The sequence below is a fragment of the Ostrea edulis genome, chromosome 5 (assembly GCF_947568905.1).
Source record: "Ostrea edulis chromosome 5, xbOstEdul1.1, whole genome shotgun sequence".
Taxonomy (NCBI): domain Eukaryota; kingdom Metazoa; phylum Mollusca; class Bivalvia; order Ostreida; family Ostreidae; genus Ostrea; species Ostrea edulis.
In genome coordinates, this window is record NC_079168.1 from 41723614 (window position 1) to 41740854 (window position 17241).

The 17241-nt window shown below is 35.5% G+C and overlaps 1 protein-coding gene across 2 annotated transcripts; it reads left to right on the forward strand.

Moving 5' to 3' along the window:
* Window positions 1-13: 13 nt before the first annotated feature.
* On the forward strand, window positions 14-13177 carry LOC125649954 (cyclin-K-like). 2 transcript variants are annotated; one of them, XM_048877831.2, is made up of 9 exons: window positions 14-110; window positions 2953-3089; window positions 4785-4866; window positions 5788-5919; window positions 7245-7350; window positions 7877-7934; window positions 10010-10185; window positions 11208-11350; window positions 12087-13177. In XM_048877831.2, exons 2-9 carry the CDS (start codon window positions 2953-2955, stop codon window positions 13005-13007), a joined length of 1755 nt encoding a protein of 584 aa, XP_048733788.2. In that variant the 5' UTR covers window positions 14-110; the 3' UTR covers window positions 13008-13177. The 2 variants fall into 2 exon arrangements, with proteins under 2 accessions (XP_048733788.2, XP_048733787.2); XM_048877830.2 differs by having other exon boundaries at window positions 47-244.
* Window positions 13178-17241: the final 4064 nt, after the last annotated feature.

Genomic DNA, 17241 nt, shown 5'->3' on the forward strand with positions numbered 1-17241 from the left:
AACGCTTTCAGGAAGTACTCAAGATTACGACAACCGGTCCTAGTGAACATTTTTGAGCAACGTTACTTTGGGGCATTATCATCGACAGCCTTTTTCCTGTGGCTTTAAAGGTAAAATCTGATGAACACTTACAACATTGAAAACTCTAAGTTGTCAGAGAATTTGTTGAGAGACACTGAAAAATCCAGCACAGGGTTACACCCCCACCCCGGCCGATAAATTATTTCAAATCCATGTTTGAATGGTAAACAATTATTATCATATTTATGAAAAACTGTGTAATCTATGGAATTGGCATTGTAATTAGATATATGTTATGTCATTATAAAGTAATTGAACCCACCTCTGTAATTTACACATGTGTTCCATATGAACACATGGCAGCTCAACATGTGTCTTAGATAAAATGTTCTATCGTTAAAATGATAATGTCCTACGGACCCGATTTAACGATAGAATGCGTCCTATATACCTGCAATGTAGCAAAATGAAAATTGCACACAGTGCATGTTTCAGTAAAATTATGTAACACATCACTCATATGCATTTGAAAAGTTACCTTAACGACCCACTTGCCGTTAAATCCATTTTAATTAGTTGAATTTGAGAATGTAAACCCATGAGTTTGAATTTCGCTGCTAACACCTTCCATTTTACCGGAACTTGTCATTGCGTATGCGCACAGCGTGAAATACTGAACATTAAAGACGTTCCAAATATGGAGATATAGCCTTTTACGGAAAATGCTACTACATTCTTTACTACTTCGTTATTTGACATGAAAATGAATTTAAAGTTTGAAATAAACGTTAGAAATCGAGAAATTTATGTTAACTAAATATTGTAACATGGGATTGAAGTAATATTCTCCCTATATAAACTTTTGCTGAAATTTGATTTCATTGATGAAGAAAATTAACCAGAGTGCACTGAGGCATGCAGGAATTATGGGAAAACAGTGGATGCTTCAGAAAATGGCGGGTACAGATGAAGCCATCAACATTCCTAATTTCCTTTAATGGTTTATATGATCTCATAATCAAAATGGAATCCAACAATTGCATAAGCTGTGGAAAAACTTTTTCATGTTCCAAAAAACCTGGAAACAAGAAAAGTCTGACTTCTAAATTGGTTAGGATTGACAGAACTGTGAAAGATGTTTTACAGAAAGACTTAGGGGTAAAGGAGTAAAGACGCAGCAGATCGTCAACTTTCTGTCTCCACGCCATGTGTATAAACTGGGTTTTTTTTTCACCAATGCCTTATATGGTAGTGGGCCGTTCTTATTTGCAAATTAGGTAAGCATTCGTTTTTCCAAAACAGCAGGGTGTTCCGATGGCAGTTTCCGGTAAAATGGCAGTCAGTTCGAATCGAGAAAAGTGACATTTCAAAGTGTTGAGTTTAAAATATTATTATACGATTTTTTTTACAGTGTTAAGGACTTACAAATTACCAATTAGGTTAGTTGTATATAAATTTAACTTTAAATGTACGCGTTTATTCTTTGATAAGTTTAAAATCGTTTTGGAGCGATTCCGCAATTTTCTGCTACGTTACGGGTATATGGGAGGTATTCTAACTGTGGTGAGGGCCTGTCCCGAGACACAGTTAGATTATTCTAACTACATGTGTCTTTGATCTGAATGAGGGCTGGGGAGAGCAAAACCGAAATTAAGACAATAAAAATGAAGTTTTTACTCTCCCTGGTTAGATCCACCTGTTTATTATATACATTATCAGATTTGTTTATACATTGATAAAGAATGAGCCATTGTTGCACTAAAAAGAGTGTGAAATCAAGATTGTCTGAATAAGTGTACTTTCCTCATGAAATGAAAGTAGAAGAACTGTCAACTTGACTAAGTCCCCACTATAATGCAGGGTTGGAGAAAGACGCTGGACTACCGGATATCTCCAGTAAATTTTCAGTTTGTCCAATGAAACTTAGAACCTCATCTGACAAACTGTCCGCTAGATATTAGCAGTGTAAAAAAAAATTTTAAAATCATTATATCTGCATCATTTATTGACTTTTATACAAACAAAAACTTAGTCTGATAAAAATAACTTGCTTTTATACCACGAACTTGCTTTCTCAGAAATTGTAAGCCCACTCCATGCATTTACTTTCAACATTACACATTATCTCGCATGTTGTTCTACTTTCGATTATGTGGCCTATCAAAGGGTTAAACAATCGTGGCTCAAGGTTCTTGTCAACATGATCTTTCGCCAACTCTGATAATGCTTGTATTTTGTGTAAATGATGTCACCATTCAGATAGATTTCTTTTCCGTTTTTTGAGGGGGGGGGGGGGGATGCAAGGAAATTAACAATTTAAACATAACTTGACAAGTTCAACTCTAGAAAAGAATAAGCACATCTGTCGAGCAACACCAAGCTTTAGATATGTTATAATCTAGATTATATGGGGTTTGTAACACGCAAATTTTTCAACAACTATGAGATACCCAGCAGGGCTTGAAACTAACTTTTCATGTCACCAGTTCAGCCTGACTGATAATTAAAGGTATAATTTCAACCAGTCTGCAGAAAAATTTTCAAGTCCACCAAAGTTTTCCAGAAATAATGAATGTATTTCATTATTGTCATTAAAATTAGATAATGGAATTGAACTCAATATGTGTCAGACAATGTTTTAACACTCGTGAGATTTATATTTACTAACCAGGTGCATGTGATATCTACAGAGGAATGCCAAATGCATGTTGAAAATTTGATAAGTAGGTTTTCCAAAATGACATTTTAGAAAATTGACTAGTCCCATCGGACTGACTAAAACAAATGTCAATCAGTCCACCAGACTTTTAACCAGTCACAGACTGACGGGTATATGTTAATTTCGAGCCCTGTCCACTGCACAGTCATTGAGCAAAAAGATATTTTCACAGTTAGAAGATTATAATATCATCTTTTGATTCCTTTCTCAAGATGCCTTGTTGGTACTTCGAGAAGAAAGAAATTAGGAATACGCCTTCAATTCAGGATGGACTTGATCACGCTACAGAAGCTCGTTACAGGAGAGAGGGAGCCAGATTTATTATTGATGCTGGAACAAAAATGGGGCTGTATCCTTAGTAATTCAATCACGCAGATACTACACAAGGAACAAAACATGCAAACAGTTAGAATTGACTTATTAACTCTTACTGTATCATCATTACAACAGATACTGGTTATAACAGATATCAAAAGAAAAACCTTACCAAAAGTACTTAAAATAGTTACCTCTAAATACGCAATTTCCGAGATATCAGCTCTTTTGTGATGGAGGTACGTTCAGTATTTTGTTGAACGCTTTAGTGGGTACAAGTTGTATACATACAGTATCTAGACTGGCTATGTAAATAAGGATAAATGTTGTAAAAGCATAAATTTTATTTATATCAGCCGTTGGTATACATTAAACTGACCATATCAAGAATAATTGTTTTGATAAGGCTATTAAATTAGATATGAAATTATTTTTTATTTCCTGTTCTGGACAAGTGATACTTTAATCAAAGAAATTTGGTGATTATCGATTTTTGTTTGAGCTATTTTATTATCAAATACTCATAAACTTACTAAATTTGTGTGTTCCTGCAGTTCAGGTGGTTGTACAATGTCTGGCAATCATCCTGTAGGCAATATATGAACGCAGCAAAAAGCATTTGTACCCACCGTGTAAATACAAAGACATATTTTGCATCTCACCATGTGTAAGAGTTCTACAAAGGGAAATAACTATTGGGTAACTTGGAAATTGCGTATTGACTGGTAGATATTTCAAACATATATTCATGAATGTCCAACCAGATGTGTAAGGGTTTAATTCATCAGTGGAGTTGATGCTATTCATATGCGAGTTAAAATTTTCTTTTATGAAGTATTGTGCATTTGCATTAATCTTTAGTCTAGTAATAAGGAGACCATTTAATTTTTTTTTTCTTTTGATTCTTGCTGTAAGTACTTCCAATAAAGAACATTGCCATATTGAAAGAACATGTCAGGTTTTGAGCCTTCCCAACTTTTTTCAAAAGTATTCTTTACATCGTTTTCCTCCAGTGTATATACAACACATCATGCAATGGCCACCTTTTCTCTTCTCTTCACCTTGATTATGATGAGATGTTTTCTATGTTAAGGAGGAGTCACACCCTAGAGAAAACTGCCATGCATGGAATGTGTAGGATGTGTACACTAATACACATGCATCTTGAAATTCAATACTTCAAAATTTACCTCATTCAGTGACTAATAAAATAAAGACTGCCAGATTTGAATCCATTAGATTAGCAGCTTCACATTAACCCACTGACCTATCCAGCTTGGCAATGAGATTCAAAAGTACAAGGAAGGGATTGCTGATATTCATTTTTCCATCATGTTTTGAAGGGAAGTCAGCCATTATGACCATGTGTTATACCTCTTGAAACATCAAGACTTAACATTTTTCTCTATGCATGTTCGTATCCCTAGAGTTTGATTTTCTGTAGTCTCCACTTCATGTTTTCTTCAATTCTGACTCGAATGCATTCTCATGAAACTTCAAAGGTTGCAAAAATTTCTGTTATCTGATATACCTTTATATACTAGAGTTAATAAAATCTGTACAGACACTATATTTGACAAATAGAAACTGACATAATTTTGGTCTATGCATTTTGTTCTGAAATTTACAGGATAATCATAGCATCCCAAGTTAACAATGGTAGACAGTATTACTGTTTAAATGCATGTTTCTATACATCTATCTATTTGAGATCCTTGACTACCACCAGGAGATATGATACCTGTGCCACCGGGGTCGTCTACTTCCACAGGTTTTATATGTTCCACTCATTTAAGGAGTTCCATCGATATGTAAGTAATATCTACCATCATTATATACTGATCAGTCAGTTCATATTGTGTTGTGTATTTTACTCACTTTTCTGATAAACACTTGTCTATCGTTGTCAGCATTGCTGATGTTGATGTCATTAACTTTTTAATTTTTTTATTTCTTTTCCAAAACTCATGGGACCAATTTTCATCCAAACTTTACACAAAGTATGCTTGCATGAAGGAGATTCAAGTTTGTTCAAATTAGTAAAGGACATGCTCCCTTTCAAGGAGTAATAATCAAGAGCTACAAGACTAGAGAAGCCAAAACTTACATGAAGACTTCTTTATTTAGTGTTGATTCAAATTGTTTAGACTTTGACCCTTGGGGCTAGGATGGTACCAAAATCGGGTGTACGGTTTTACATACCGTTAGAAATTTGACATTTCTACACAATTAGATGCAACAAATTACACTTTGCCTTTTTTCCACATATTTGGAGCAATGAACTTTGTCGTTTTTCCACATGTTCCAATCTGTGAACTTTGCAATTTTTGCACATTTTCAGTATAATGAACTTTGCCATTTTTCCACATCTTTAGAGCAGTGAACTTTGGTTAATTCCCATGATTCTGCTATATGAAGAAGTTATACTGTAGGAGAAATTAATGTACATCTGTACTTAACTGCAGAGGTAGCTTTAAGAATATCACTCTTCAGCTATGCTTTATCATACATTAAGATAACATTGTACTGTAGAAATACAATAAGGAGCATCTTATACGGGAAGAATATTTACATGAAAAGTTTGGTTTTTTTTAGATTTAGTGTAAACACCACACATACATGACCTCGTTTGCAGTGACTTTACCAGTACCAGTAATTTGTGGTAGGGGTGTACCTTATTGCTCAGCTAGTTTTCATTTCCTCTGTGGCTGATGTTTGTTTTTGTATTTCAGATTACAGCGGCATGCTGTTTATTTTTGGCGGGAAAGGTGGAAGAGACGCCCAAAAAATGTAAAGACATTATCAAAGTTTGCCAGGCCCTGCTGTCACCTCAGCTCTTTACTGTGTTTGGGGAAGATCCCAAAGTAAGTCTCATCAGTCATGACACCCGGTGTCATGATTGTACACCCCAAAGTAAGTATCATCAGTCATGACACCCGGTGTCATGATTGTACACCCCAAAGTAAGTATCATCAGTCATGGCACCTGCTGTCATGATTGTACACCCCAAAGTAAGTCTGATCAGTCATGGCACCTGCTGTCATGATTGTACACCTCAAAGTAAGTTTCATCAGTCATGGCACCTGCTGTCATGATTGTACACCCCAAAGTAAGTCTGATCAGTAATGGCACCTGCTGTCATGATTGTACACCCCAAAGTAAGTCTGATCAGTCATGGCACCTGTTGTCATGATTGTACACCCCAAAGTAAGTCTGATCAGTCATGGCACCTGTTGTCATGATTGTACACCCCAAAATAAATCTCATCAGTCATGGCACCTGTTGTCATGATTGTACACCCCAAAATAAATCTCATCAGTCATGGCACCTGTTGTCATGATTGTACACACCAAAGTAAGTCTCATCAGTCATGGCACCTGTTGTCATGATTGTACACCCCAAAGTAAGTCTCATCAGTCATGGCACCTGTTGTCATGATTGTACACCCCAAAATAAATCTCATCAGTCATGGCACCTGTTGTCATGATTGTACAAACCAAAGTAAGTCTCATCAGTCATGGCACCTGTTGTCATGATTGTACACCTCAAAGTAAGTCTGATCAGTCATGGCACCTGCTGTCATGATTGTACACCCCAAAATAAATCTCATCAGTCATGGCACCTGCTGTCATGATTGTACACCCCAAAGTAAGTCTGATCAGTCATGGCACCCGGTGTCATGATTGTACACCCCAAAGTAAGTCTCATCAGTCATGGCACCTGCTGTCATCATTGTACACCTCAAAGTAAGTCTCATCAGTCATGAAACCTGCTGTCAGGTCTGTATTTGATTTCTAGTGTACTCATAAAGCAAACCATATTTGTATTAAATTTAGATACTTGGTGATATGTGTCTAAAACTATAAAAGTAGCGGAAAAAATATTAGTTTGAGAAGCTCTGTTTAAGCTATAAATATTAATTTTATACATGTAGTTAAAAAAATGAATTAAATTTCGACTAAACATTTTTCTTTCAAAATTAATGTTCATTACCAATAAAGTGTTTGAAACTAAATATTGTTTGTTGGTTTGAAGCACCAAGTGGACATGACTTCAAACCATTGAAAGTTTAGTTCTGCTGTGTTTGTCTCTGTGGGTAAATATAAGGTACAATGTACATGTATACTGCATAGTTCATTATGAAGTACATGTTATCATATTATCAATATATGCATATCTATGTTGACAGGAAGAAGTAATGACAATGGAGAGAATTTTGCTGCAAACAATTAAGTTTGATCTCCAAGTTGAGCATCCATATGGAATACTTCTCAAGTTTGCCAAAGTTGTGAAAGGTAAATGAGTTTATTTACTGCATATCCCACAGAAAGGAGAATGTGGACCTGAGTTTGAATTAAGACTTGTTTAATAATGTACTGACTAGAGGTGCAAAAATATGCTCATTTATCATGATATTCACTTTTCGATGTGATATATATAAATTGCTGTAATGTCACAAAGAGGAAATAGTTAAAGGTACCAATTTTATTTGATGAGCCAAGTCCATGTTTTTAGTTTTATTTCATTTGTAAAGATAATCAGTGAAATAAGTTTAATATAAACTTTGTAAGAAAAAAAAAATTCATCTTTTTCATGTGTGTAAAATTCATGGTGATCTAAGGTCCTTGGTAACTAGCATGCCATTTTTTTTATTACCATAAAACATTGTTGTATGTGGCAAAAGAGAACCTGGAAGCTTGGTTCAGATTGATCATTCAGATTGAGTATAATGAACCATGACAAATATTTACATTGTCACATGTCCTAAAGGTCTTTGTTGCAATATTTCTGTATAATTGTAGTTACTCGGTTTCTTTACAGGAGACAAAGAAAAAATCCAGAAATTGGTGCAGATGGCCTGGACTTTTATTAATGACAGGTAGGTTTCTTTGGAAGTACTGATAAGATTAGATATTATAAGTTATAAAATGATAAAGTAAATTATGTACATGTACAGGTGACTCTTGATGGCTCGAACTTCGATCTCTCAAAGTTATCAATCTCTTGATGTGAAATCATTGTCCCGATTTTGTTCTCTATATAACTAAGCAAATTTACTATTGATCTCTTGAACGTTCGATCCCTCGAAGTGAAGTTAGGTCCTGTAAAACATATTTCATTGTTTTTCACTCTTGATCTCTTGAAGTGATAGTATTATATACGCATGTTCACTCTTGCGTATAATTACAAGTATTTCCGCTTGGACCTTACCTGGATATTGTTGAATGCCGCAGGCTAACGTGGTCGAGGTAGGTGTTTGCGTAGGTGATACATCGCCCATGCTTCTTTGTGGAGGTGGACACTTAATTTTATTATTGGTTAATTGGTCAGTTTTTACCCTACACTAGGGTCTTGTGATGATTTAAATTGGTATATAATCCGCAATGAATAAAATCTATAATTTGTTTTGACTTGACAACGAGAAAGTAAGTTCAAGACATTAATTTAGAGACAAATATTTAGAGATCTACATACTGTTAAATTTCTCGAGCATGTTCTTTATGTAAAGTTACTATAAAACATGTTTTTTACTCATTTATTAGAATTTTTGCTTTGTGTAAAGCGACATAAAACTGCTCTGTTTAGTTATTGACAGCAAAGCTTTATCGGAAATGAGAAAAGAACATATAGATACCTAAACTTTGAAATCTTTTTATTAATGCAAAAAAAGGTTCTTTATTTTGAAATCAGATGAACTACCTGACAAATATGTAGGAAAACGTCAAAAACAATCCCATGATCTTGCTGATAAACATTTCCGGTTACTGTAAAATCTGAAACATATGGTCAGACCTGCAATTTCCGAATTTCGAACTCTTGATCTCCCGAAGATTTATCAAGGTCCCTTGAACTTTGAGTTATCTCGAGTCACCCGTATTTGTTAATGTTTGCATCTGTTTTGTCAGTGTTTGTTTATGTGTCTATATTTGTCTATGAGTCAACGTTTGTTTTATTTTCTAAATACATGTATATCAATGTTTGTTTATGTGTCTAAGTTGTGTCGCCTGCGTTACGCAGTGGCGACATATAGGGATCACTATCCGTCGTCTGGCGTCGTCGTCGTCACAAAAAATTTCTGTCACAGTTTTCTCAAGAACTACATGGGGCAACTCCCTGATATTTGGCACAGAGCATCAGTGTGGCCAACTGTATTGTGTAAGACATTTTCGAATCTGTCGCTTATCAACTTCCTGTTTGCCGGGACTTAGAATTTTTTACAGCAAAAAAATTTCTGTCACAGTTTTCTCAAGAACCACATGGGGCAACTCCCTGATATTTGGCACAGAGCATCAGTGTGGCCAACTGTATTGTGTAAGACATTTTCGAATCTGTCGCTTATCAACTTCCTGTTTGCCGGGACTTAGAATTTTTTACAGCAAAAAAAATTCTGTCACAGTTTTCTCAAGAACCACATGGGGCAACTTCCTGATATTTGGCGCAGAGCATCACTGTGGCCAACTGTATTGTGTAAGACATTTTCGAATCTGTCGCTTATCAACTTCCTGATTAGTGACAAAAACCATTTCAATAATTTACTTTTTCAACATTATACGTGATATATTACATATAGAATGAACTAGCAGGCGACACATGTCTTCCAGGGAAGACTTAATACTGCGTTTTGTCTATGAGTCAATGTTTGTTTTATTTTCTAAATATATCAATGTTTGTTTATGTGTCTATATTTGTCTATGAGTCAATGTTTGTTTTATTTTCTAAATATATCTGTTTGTTTATGTGTCTATATTTGTCTATAAGTCAATATTTGTTTTATTTTCTAAATATAGCAATGTTTGTTTATGTGTCTAAGTTTGTCTGTGCATTTGTTTATATATCTATGTTTGTTTATGTGTCTAAGCGTGTCTGTGTGTTTGTTTATTTATCATATATATGTATTTTTTTAGTGGGGATAATCAGCATGATACAGTGTATAATGTGTTTGTATACTTACAGTTTGTGTACGTGTTTATGTCTGCTGTGGGAGCCCGAGATAATCAGCGTCTCGTTAATGTATCTGGCCACGCGACTGACAAAGTTTGATATCCAGGACTGGCATGGACGTGCCCCGGGAACTCGGATTAAATGGTGGGATTTCCTGGTGGAGGACATCACTGTGGAACTTATGGAGGGTTAGTCATTATTGTCTTGGACATTGTGTATAAGGGGCAGTAACTGTGTGACATTGTGTATAAGGGGCAGTAACTGTGACATTGTGTATAAGGGGCGGTAACTGTGTGTATAAGGGGCGGTAACTGTGTGACATTGTGTATAAGAGGCGGTAACTGTGTGACATTGTGTATAAGGGGCGGTAACTGTGTGATATTGTGTATAAGGGGCGGTAACTGTGTGACATTGTGTATAAGGGGCAGTAACTGAAACATCAGAGGGCAGAGAGTCTAGGTTATTTTACCTATTCTAATACTATACTATGGAGCACAGGGGGTGTGTTACATCCATCACACTATAGATCTTGAAGGGTATGAAAACACATCTAATTATAATGTCCACTTCATATAGTATAGGATTTTTAAAAAATATTTATCCTTGGATGTGGAAAAATATTTGCAACCTTTTCTTAGTGTAAATATTAAATGTTGATGAACATTTATTACCTTTCTGTAGAAGATATACCACAGGAAGCGTAGATATTTTATATCTGATATCAATATCTATTCTCTGGATATACATGTATGTCACAAATTGTGTCAATATTTTGTGGTAAATATGTGATGCCTTGATATATGTATTGTTTTAAATCCTAGATAGGTAGGTTGTACAATGTATAAATATTTGAAATTTTTGTTTCTATAGACATCTGTCACAGAATGTAGAAATCATATTGACATATTCTACAGATATTTGAAACAATGTATAATGGGATATCTTATTTATTTTGTACATATCTATCTTACAATGTCTAAATATGTGATATTTTCATATCTCTTGTAGATATCAGAATGTATTGTTACAGAATGTATAATTGATATCTGTGTTGCAGATAAATATGTGTGTTTTGCTTCAGAGTATATAGATACATTTGATATTGATGTCTGTCACAGAATGGGCAAATATTTCATATCGGTGTTGTAGAATCTACCATGGAATAAAAATGATATCTGTTGTAGGTGATATTTGGATATCTGTGTTGTAGATATTTGTCACAAAGTTCTAGATCTGTACTCCTCCAACCCCCAGTCACAGCTCCGTGAGGATTCTCCTCCCACCACCCCCATCAAAAAGAGCGAAGTCAGGGACACCCCACCTCCGCCCCCTCCAAACAAACGCAGCAACACAGTAAGTACTAATAGAGAAAAAAATATTTTAAGGTAGAGTGAACAGGGAGCATATCCACCTTATCTAAAATCCACCATGCAGTTTATACGTAATGAAATTTGAAGCATACTTTTCATTATACTGTGGAATCATCATTGTGTGTGTCAGGTCAGTGTTCGTGGATTTCGTAGGTCATCATTACCCATACAATTTACATTCCCATAAACATTGATACACAATTTCAAGTTTCTTTTTTAAAGTTACCAATATTTTATCTCGACTGGATTAGATATCTATAGTCAACGATATTTATTTGTGACATTATTGATTTCATAAAGACAATAATCAGTTGTTTATTTTATATATATAAAAAAAAACAACAATAATTTCTCTAGTTTTATTTTCTTTATGACAACTATATTAAATGTAAATACAGTCATATTATATTTGCACAATCACAATTATTATCAAATTAGAACACAACACAGCACCTTTAATTGTGTCAGTCTTCTGTGCAATTTCTCTACATCCAGTTAGCATGAGTTGGTTTTAGGTTTGAAGTTACCCACGAAATTACATCTCCACAAACCAGTAAAATTTTGGATAGCCATTAACATTGACCCCCAGGAATGCTGATGATTCCACAGTTTTATTAATATTTTATCATGAGGATTGTTCTTTTAAATTAACAGTAATGCTGATGAAATTTGCTTTTCAGTGTACATGTACTTGGTACCAATTTTTTCTCTTAATGTAGACTACTCCAGTGGAGGGTCTGCCAGAGAAAGCTGTGAAGAAGGAGAGGAAGTCTGACGCGCATCATCCTCCAGCATTGGACAGCCGTCCGCCAAAACATTCCTCCTCCTCCAAACGCACACCATCATTAGACAGTGGACCCCCAGTGTCTAAGACCTCCACAGTCAGTGTTTCCAAGCCCCCACACACAACGGCCCCATCCTCAGCCCCACTAAACACAAAGCCGGAGTTCTCCACATTCAACCCTTACATGGCTTCTCATATGTTTTCCTCATCATTTATGTCTCAGGAGGGAAGTAAGTCAATACAGAACCTGATGGGTGGAGGAGGAGGAGGAGGAGGAACTGCAGGGAACCCTGCCCCTGCCCCAGAGAAATACCCTCCCCCACAGACTTCTGTAGCCCCACCAACAGGCCCAGGGGGTCAGTACCCACCCCCTGCTGGCCAATATCCCCCCTCTCAGTACACCCAGCCCTCAGTCTATGCCCCAACAGCCAATGCCCCCTACAGCCAGCCTCCTCCTGCTGGGACTTCATACACTGTCCCCCCTCATGGTGCTTATCCCCCTCCAGCCACAGCTGCCACAGCCCCAGCACAGTCTTACAATGTACCCATTACAAATCCCCAGAATTACCCCCAGGGGTCATACCCCCCTAATTATCAGCCCACACCTTATCAGTATAACAGTCAACCACAGCAGCCCCAGACTGGAGCCTATCAACAAAACATGGCTTATACTCCCCAAACCCAACCCTCGGCCCCCCAGCAGTATCCACAACAACCAGTGTTAAATCCCAGGATTCCATTGTCTGGGGCACCTGTACCCCCCAGAATGCCCATGCCCAATCAGCAGAATCAAGCACGTACTCCAAATCCCTCCAGCTCCGGGGGACTGACTGTCAGAATTTCAGGACGGAGATGAAAATGGCAAAGATACATGTATTCTGTGACTCCTTTGTTCATTAAAACAAAATGGAATTTTGTGAACTTCAAAGTGTATGTATGAAAGAACTTTCCAGTGTTTGGATCATGTCTGGGGTAAACATGTATTGTAACAAATTCAAGACATTGATTAAAATCATAAACAATGTATTTTTTCTTGTGTTGAATCCAAGGAGAGTAGGATTGGCCTACAGCTAGCAGGACATATTGTTTGACAAATGATCCATGTTAGAAGTGCTTAATATCTGGGCATCTCTTAAAAAAGGAATTTTTGTGATTCATGATTACTGTGATTGGTGTGGATTTCTTTGCATGTAGAAATTTTTGCCGTAAACTAATATTGATTAATTATAACAATTCACAGAAATTAACCCAAGAACTATTTTTGTATTATAGTAAATTACAATTCAGGAAAATAAATTCCATGCCGATAGAGCTGGAGCTACAGATCTATGGAAGATATTTCAGCATGCTGGAGTGAGACTTTCATTGTGCACATAAGAAAAACACAAGAACTACAGTTTTTAGCGCACCTGAGCCGAAGGCTCAAGGGAGCTTTTCTGATCAAAATTTGTCTGTCGGTGTTGTAAACTTTTCACATTTTCATCTTCTTCTCAAGAACCACTGGGCCAATTATAATTAAAGTTGGCCAAAAGCATCCTTGGGAGAAGGGCTTTCAACTTTGTTCAAATAAAGGACCATGCCCCCTTCAAAGGGGAGATAATTGCAAAAATAGGGTGGGGTCATTTAAAAATCTTCTCAAGAACCAATGAGCCAGAAGAGCTGAAATTTATATGAAAGCTTCCTGACATAGTGCAGATTCAAGTTTGTTCAAATCATGGTCCCCGGGGATAGATTGGGGCCACAATTAAAGTTTTACATAGAAATACAGTAAAATATCTGTATCTCGGATATGGTTTATCTCGAATACCCCGCTTGAGTCGAAGTCGACAGCCGGTCCCAGCCGTTTCCCTATATAAATGATTAAAACAACTTCTGATATTTCAAACACGGTAATCTCGAATACTCCACTTATGTCGAAGTATTTTCAAGGTCCCATACCCTAAATTCACCTGGTTTATCTCTAAGTGCAGTCAATTTTCCGCTCTGCTTACCATACCTGGCGTCGTTAAGTCACACATTCACACCCGCGGCTACATCAATTATAATTAATGGCCGCTAATCCACGCTCGCCTTTTCCGAGTAGACCCAGGTAGCAATAAATGGTTCCACAGCCTTCCAACATTATCACCAATTATGAACTAACACACCCGATTCCAGGGATGGTGTTTTGAATGACACACGCTCTATCATTAACATGTGGGTGAGATAAACGCACAAAATCGTTGAAGTACGCTTGAAGGTAATGCTCTTGATAACGATAATGCATTTAATAATACATGCTTCATAATTTAAACTAGGACAGAGAAAACACGAAAATTTATTTGAGTATTTAAAAGTTTTGTTTCGTCTATTTTGCTTCTTACGTGATAGGTTCTTTCATTACAACGCATTAACTACATCCCAGTCGAGCCTGGACATCAGTAAATTTAGAATCTAATTAAAATTAGATCCTTTGATCCGCTCACAGGGGCATCTTATCCGCTCTGTTCTCTATCACACATATATAAATACACAAGGGAAGAATCGAAAGTAGCACACGATTTGTAAACAAAGTCATAAAACACCTTACTTGAAAAAAGTTACACAAATCCTCGTATGCACTAATGCAAATGATGTCCTAGAACTTATCCAGACTCAAATATTCCAAATATTCCCAATGTAAATAGTTTTTATCCACATAAAATCCCAGCTTGCTGCACAGTTTTGAACTCTTAGGCCAAGAAAAGATAACTCTACTTCAGACGACAACTTCCGGTATTTGGAATCTATATTTGAGTAGCATAAAATCAAGGATCAATAAAGTAAAGAGGCGTTAATTTGTAAATCAGTGTCTGAAAAGAAATATTGTAATATAATAGGCAATTATACAATAGATTTTCCTTTAACTTTGAATTACAAAAAATAAATGAATAAATTAAAAAAAAAAAAAAAAATAAGAAAAAGAAACAACAACCAAATATGAGAAAGGAACTTGACTTTATATTACAAAAGAAAAGCAGATTTTAGAAATGTATAACGTGTCTTCAAAAATTATGAAAATAAATCATCTGTCCTCAACTGTAATCTGTCCCTGTCTGGTGCTATTTTAACCCCCCCCCCCCTTCACACAAAATAAAGAGTTTTTGAGTTATGTAATTTTCCTTTTTGAAGGTAAGAAAAAATAGGTAATCTGTCTCTGATCATCGTGGAAATGAAGAATTTGCCCTTTAACGGCATGAGAATAAATGAATAATCTAACTTTAAAAATTGTCAGCCCCCCCCCCCCCGAATTAAATGGTATTATATGAATATATAATAACTGGGTCATTCATTTAATTACCATAACATGTGAGAAACAGATGAGCAATTAAAATAATTTTCCTTCACATTGAATAAAAAAATTCAAATATGGACAAGAACTTGAAATGAATATATATATATATATATATATATATATATATATATATATATATATATATATAATCCAGAAATAAGCATAGAAAAATATATAGGCCTACAAGTTAGTAGCATAATAAAAATATCACAAAGCCGACTGAGCATACTTGTCTAGTTTCAGGAGTTACATATAAGTATTTAATTTCAAAACAATATATTCTTATTATATATAAATTTTATATAAATGAATATATTGAAATTTATACAAATTAAAGAAACTAGTATTTTTATTTATTTATTTTGTATTATTATTATTATTACTTTTTTTTTTTTTTTTTTTTTTATTGTAATATAAAGTCAAATTCTTTTCTTATATTTTATCCCCCCTCCCCCCCTTTTTTTTTTTTATTAAACCCGACTGTTTACCAACAATTGTGCAATGAATTACGCTAATTGAATTACAATAAAAGTATGTCAACTCCATGCTTACAATAAGATAGATATTTTTTTTTTCAAAAATTGATAAATATAACCAAAAACCGGAAGTTGTCGTCTGAAGTAGAGTTATCTTTTCTTGGCCTAAGAGTTCAAAACTGTGCAGCAAGCTGGGATTTTATGTGGATAAAAACTATTTACATTGGGAATATTTGGAATATTTGAGTCTGGATAAGTTCTAGGACATCATTTGCATTAGTGCATACGAGGATTTGTGTAACTTTTTTCAAGTAAGGTGTTTTATGACTTTGTTTACAAATCGTGTGCTACTTTCGATTCTTCCCTTGTGTATTTATATATGTGTGATAGAGAACAGAGCGGATAAGATGCCCCTGTGATCCGCTCACGTATATCGCTACTTGTGTAGCGATATACGTGAGCGGATCAAAGGATCTAATTTTAATTAGATTGGTAATTTTAAAGTAAGCATACAGGCACGATCATCTTAATTTTGAAACACATTGTGAATTCAATTGGATGTTTATATAAACATGTATTAAAAAAAAACCGAAATGTTTGTCTTTGAAATTCTACAATATTAATTTATCAACTTGTATTAAACTACAAGAAACAACAACGGGATTTTTGTTTATGATGTAAATCCCATACTATGCGTCAACTATCCTCCTTCAAAAAAAAATATCCAAGATCGATTTTGGATATCTCGAACCCCCAGATATCTCGAAGTTTTTTCGAGGTCCCTCGGACTTCGAGATAGATATTTTACTGTATATAGGGAAAATCTTCTCAAGAACCAATGAGTCAGAAGAGCTGAAATTTAAATGAAAGCTTCCTGACATAGTGCAGATTAAATTTTGTTCAAATCATGGCCCCCAGGGGTAGGTTGGGGCCACAATAGGGGATCAAAGTTTTACATAAAAATATATAGGGAAAATCTTTAATCTTCTTCTCAAGAACCAATGAGTCAGAAGAGCTGAAATTTATATGAAAGCTTCCTGACGTAGTGCAGATTAAAGTTTGTTCAAATCATGCCCCCCCGGGAGTAGATTGTGGCCACAATAGGGGATCAAAGTTTTACATAGAAATATATAGGGAAAATCTTCTCAAGAACCAATGAGTCAGAAGAGCTGAAATTTATATGAAAGCTTCCTGACATAGTGCATATTCAAGTTTGTTCAAATCATGGCACCCGGGGGTAGGTTGGGGCCACAATAGGGGATCAAAGTTTTACATAGAAATATATAGGGAAAATCTTTAAA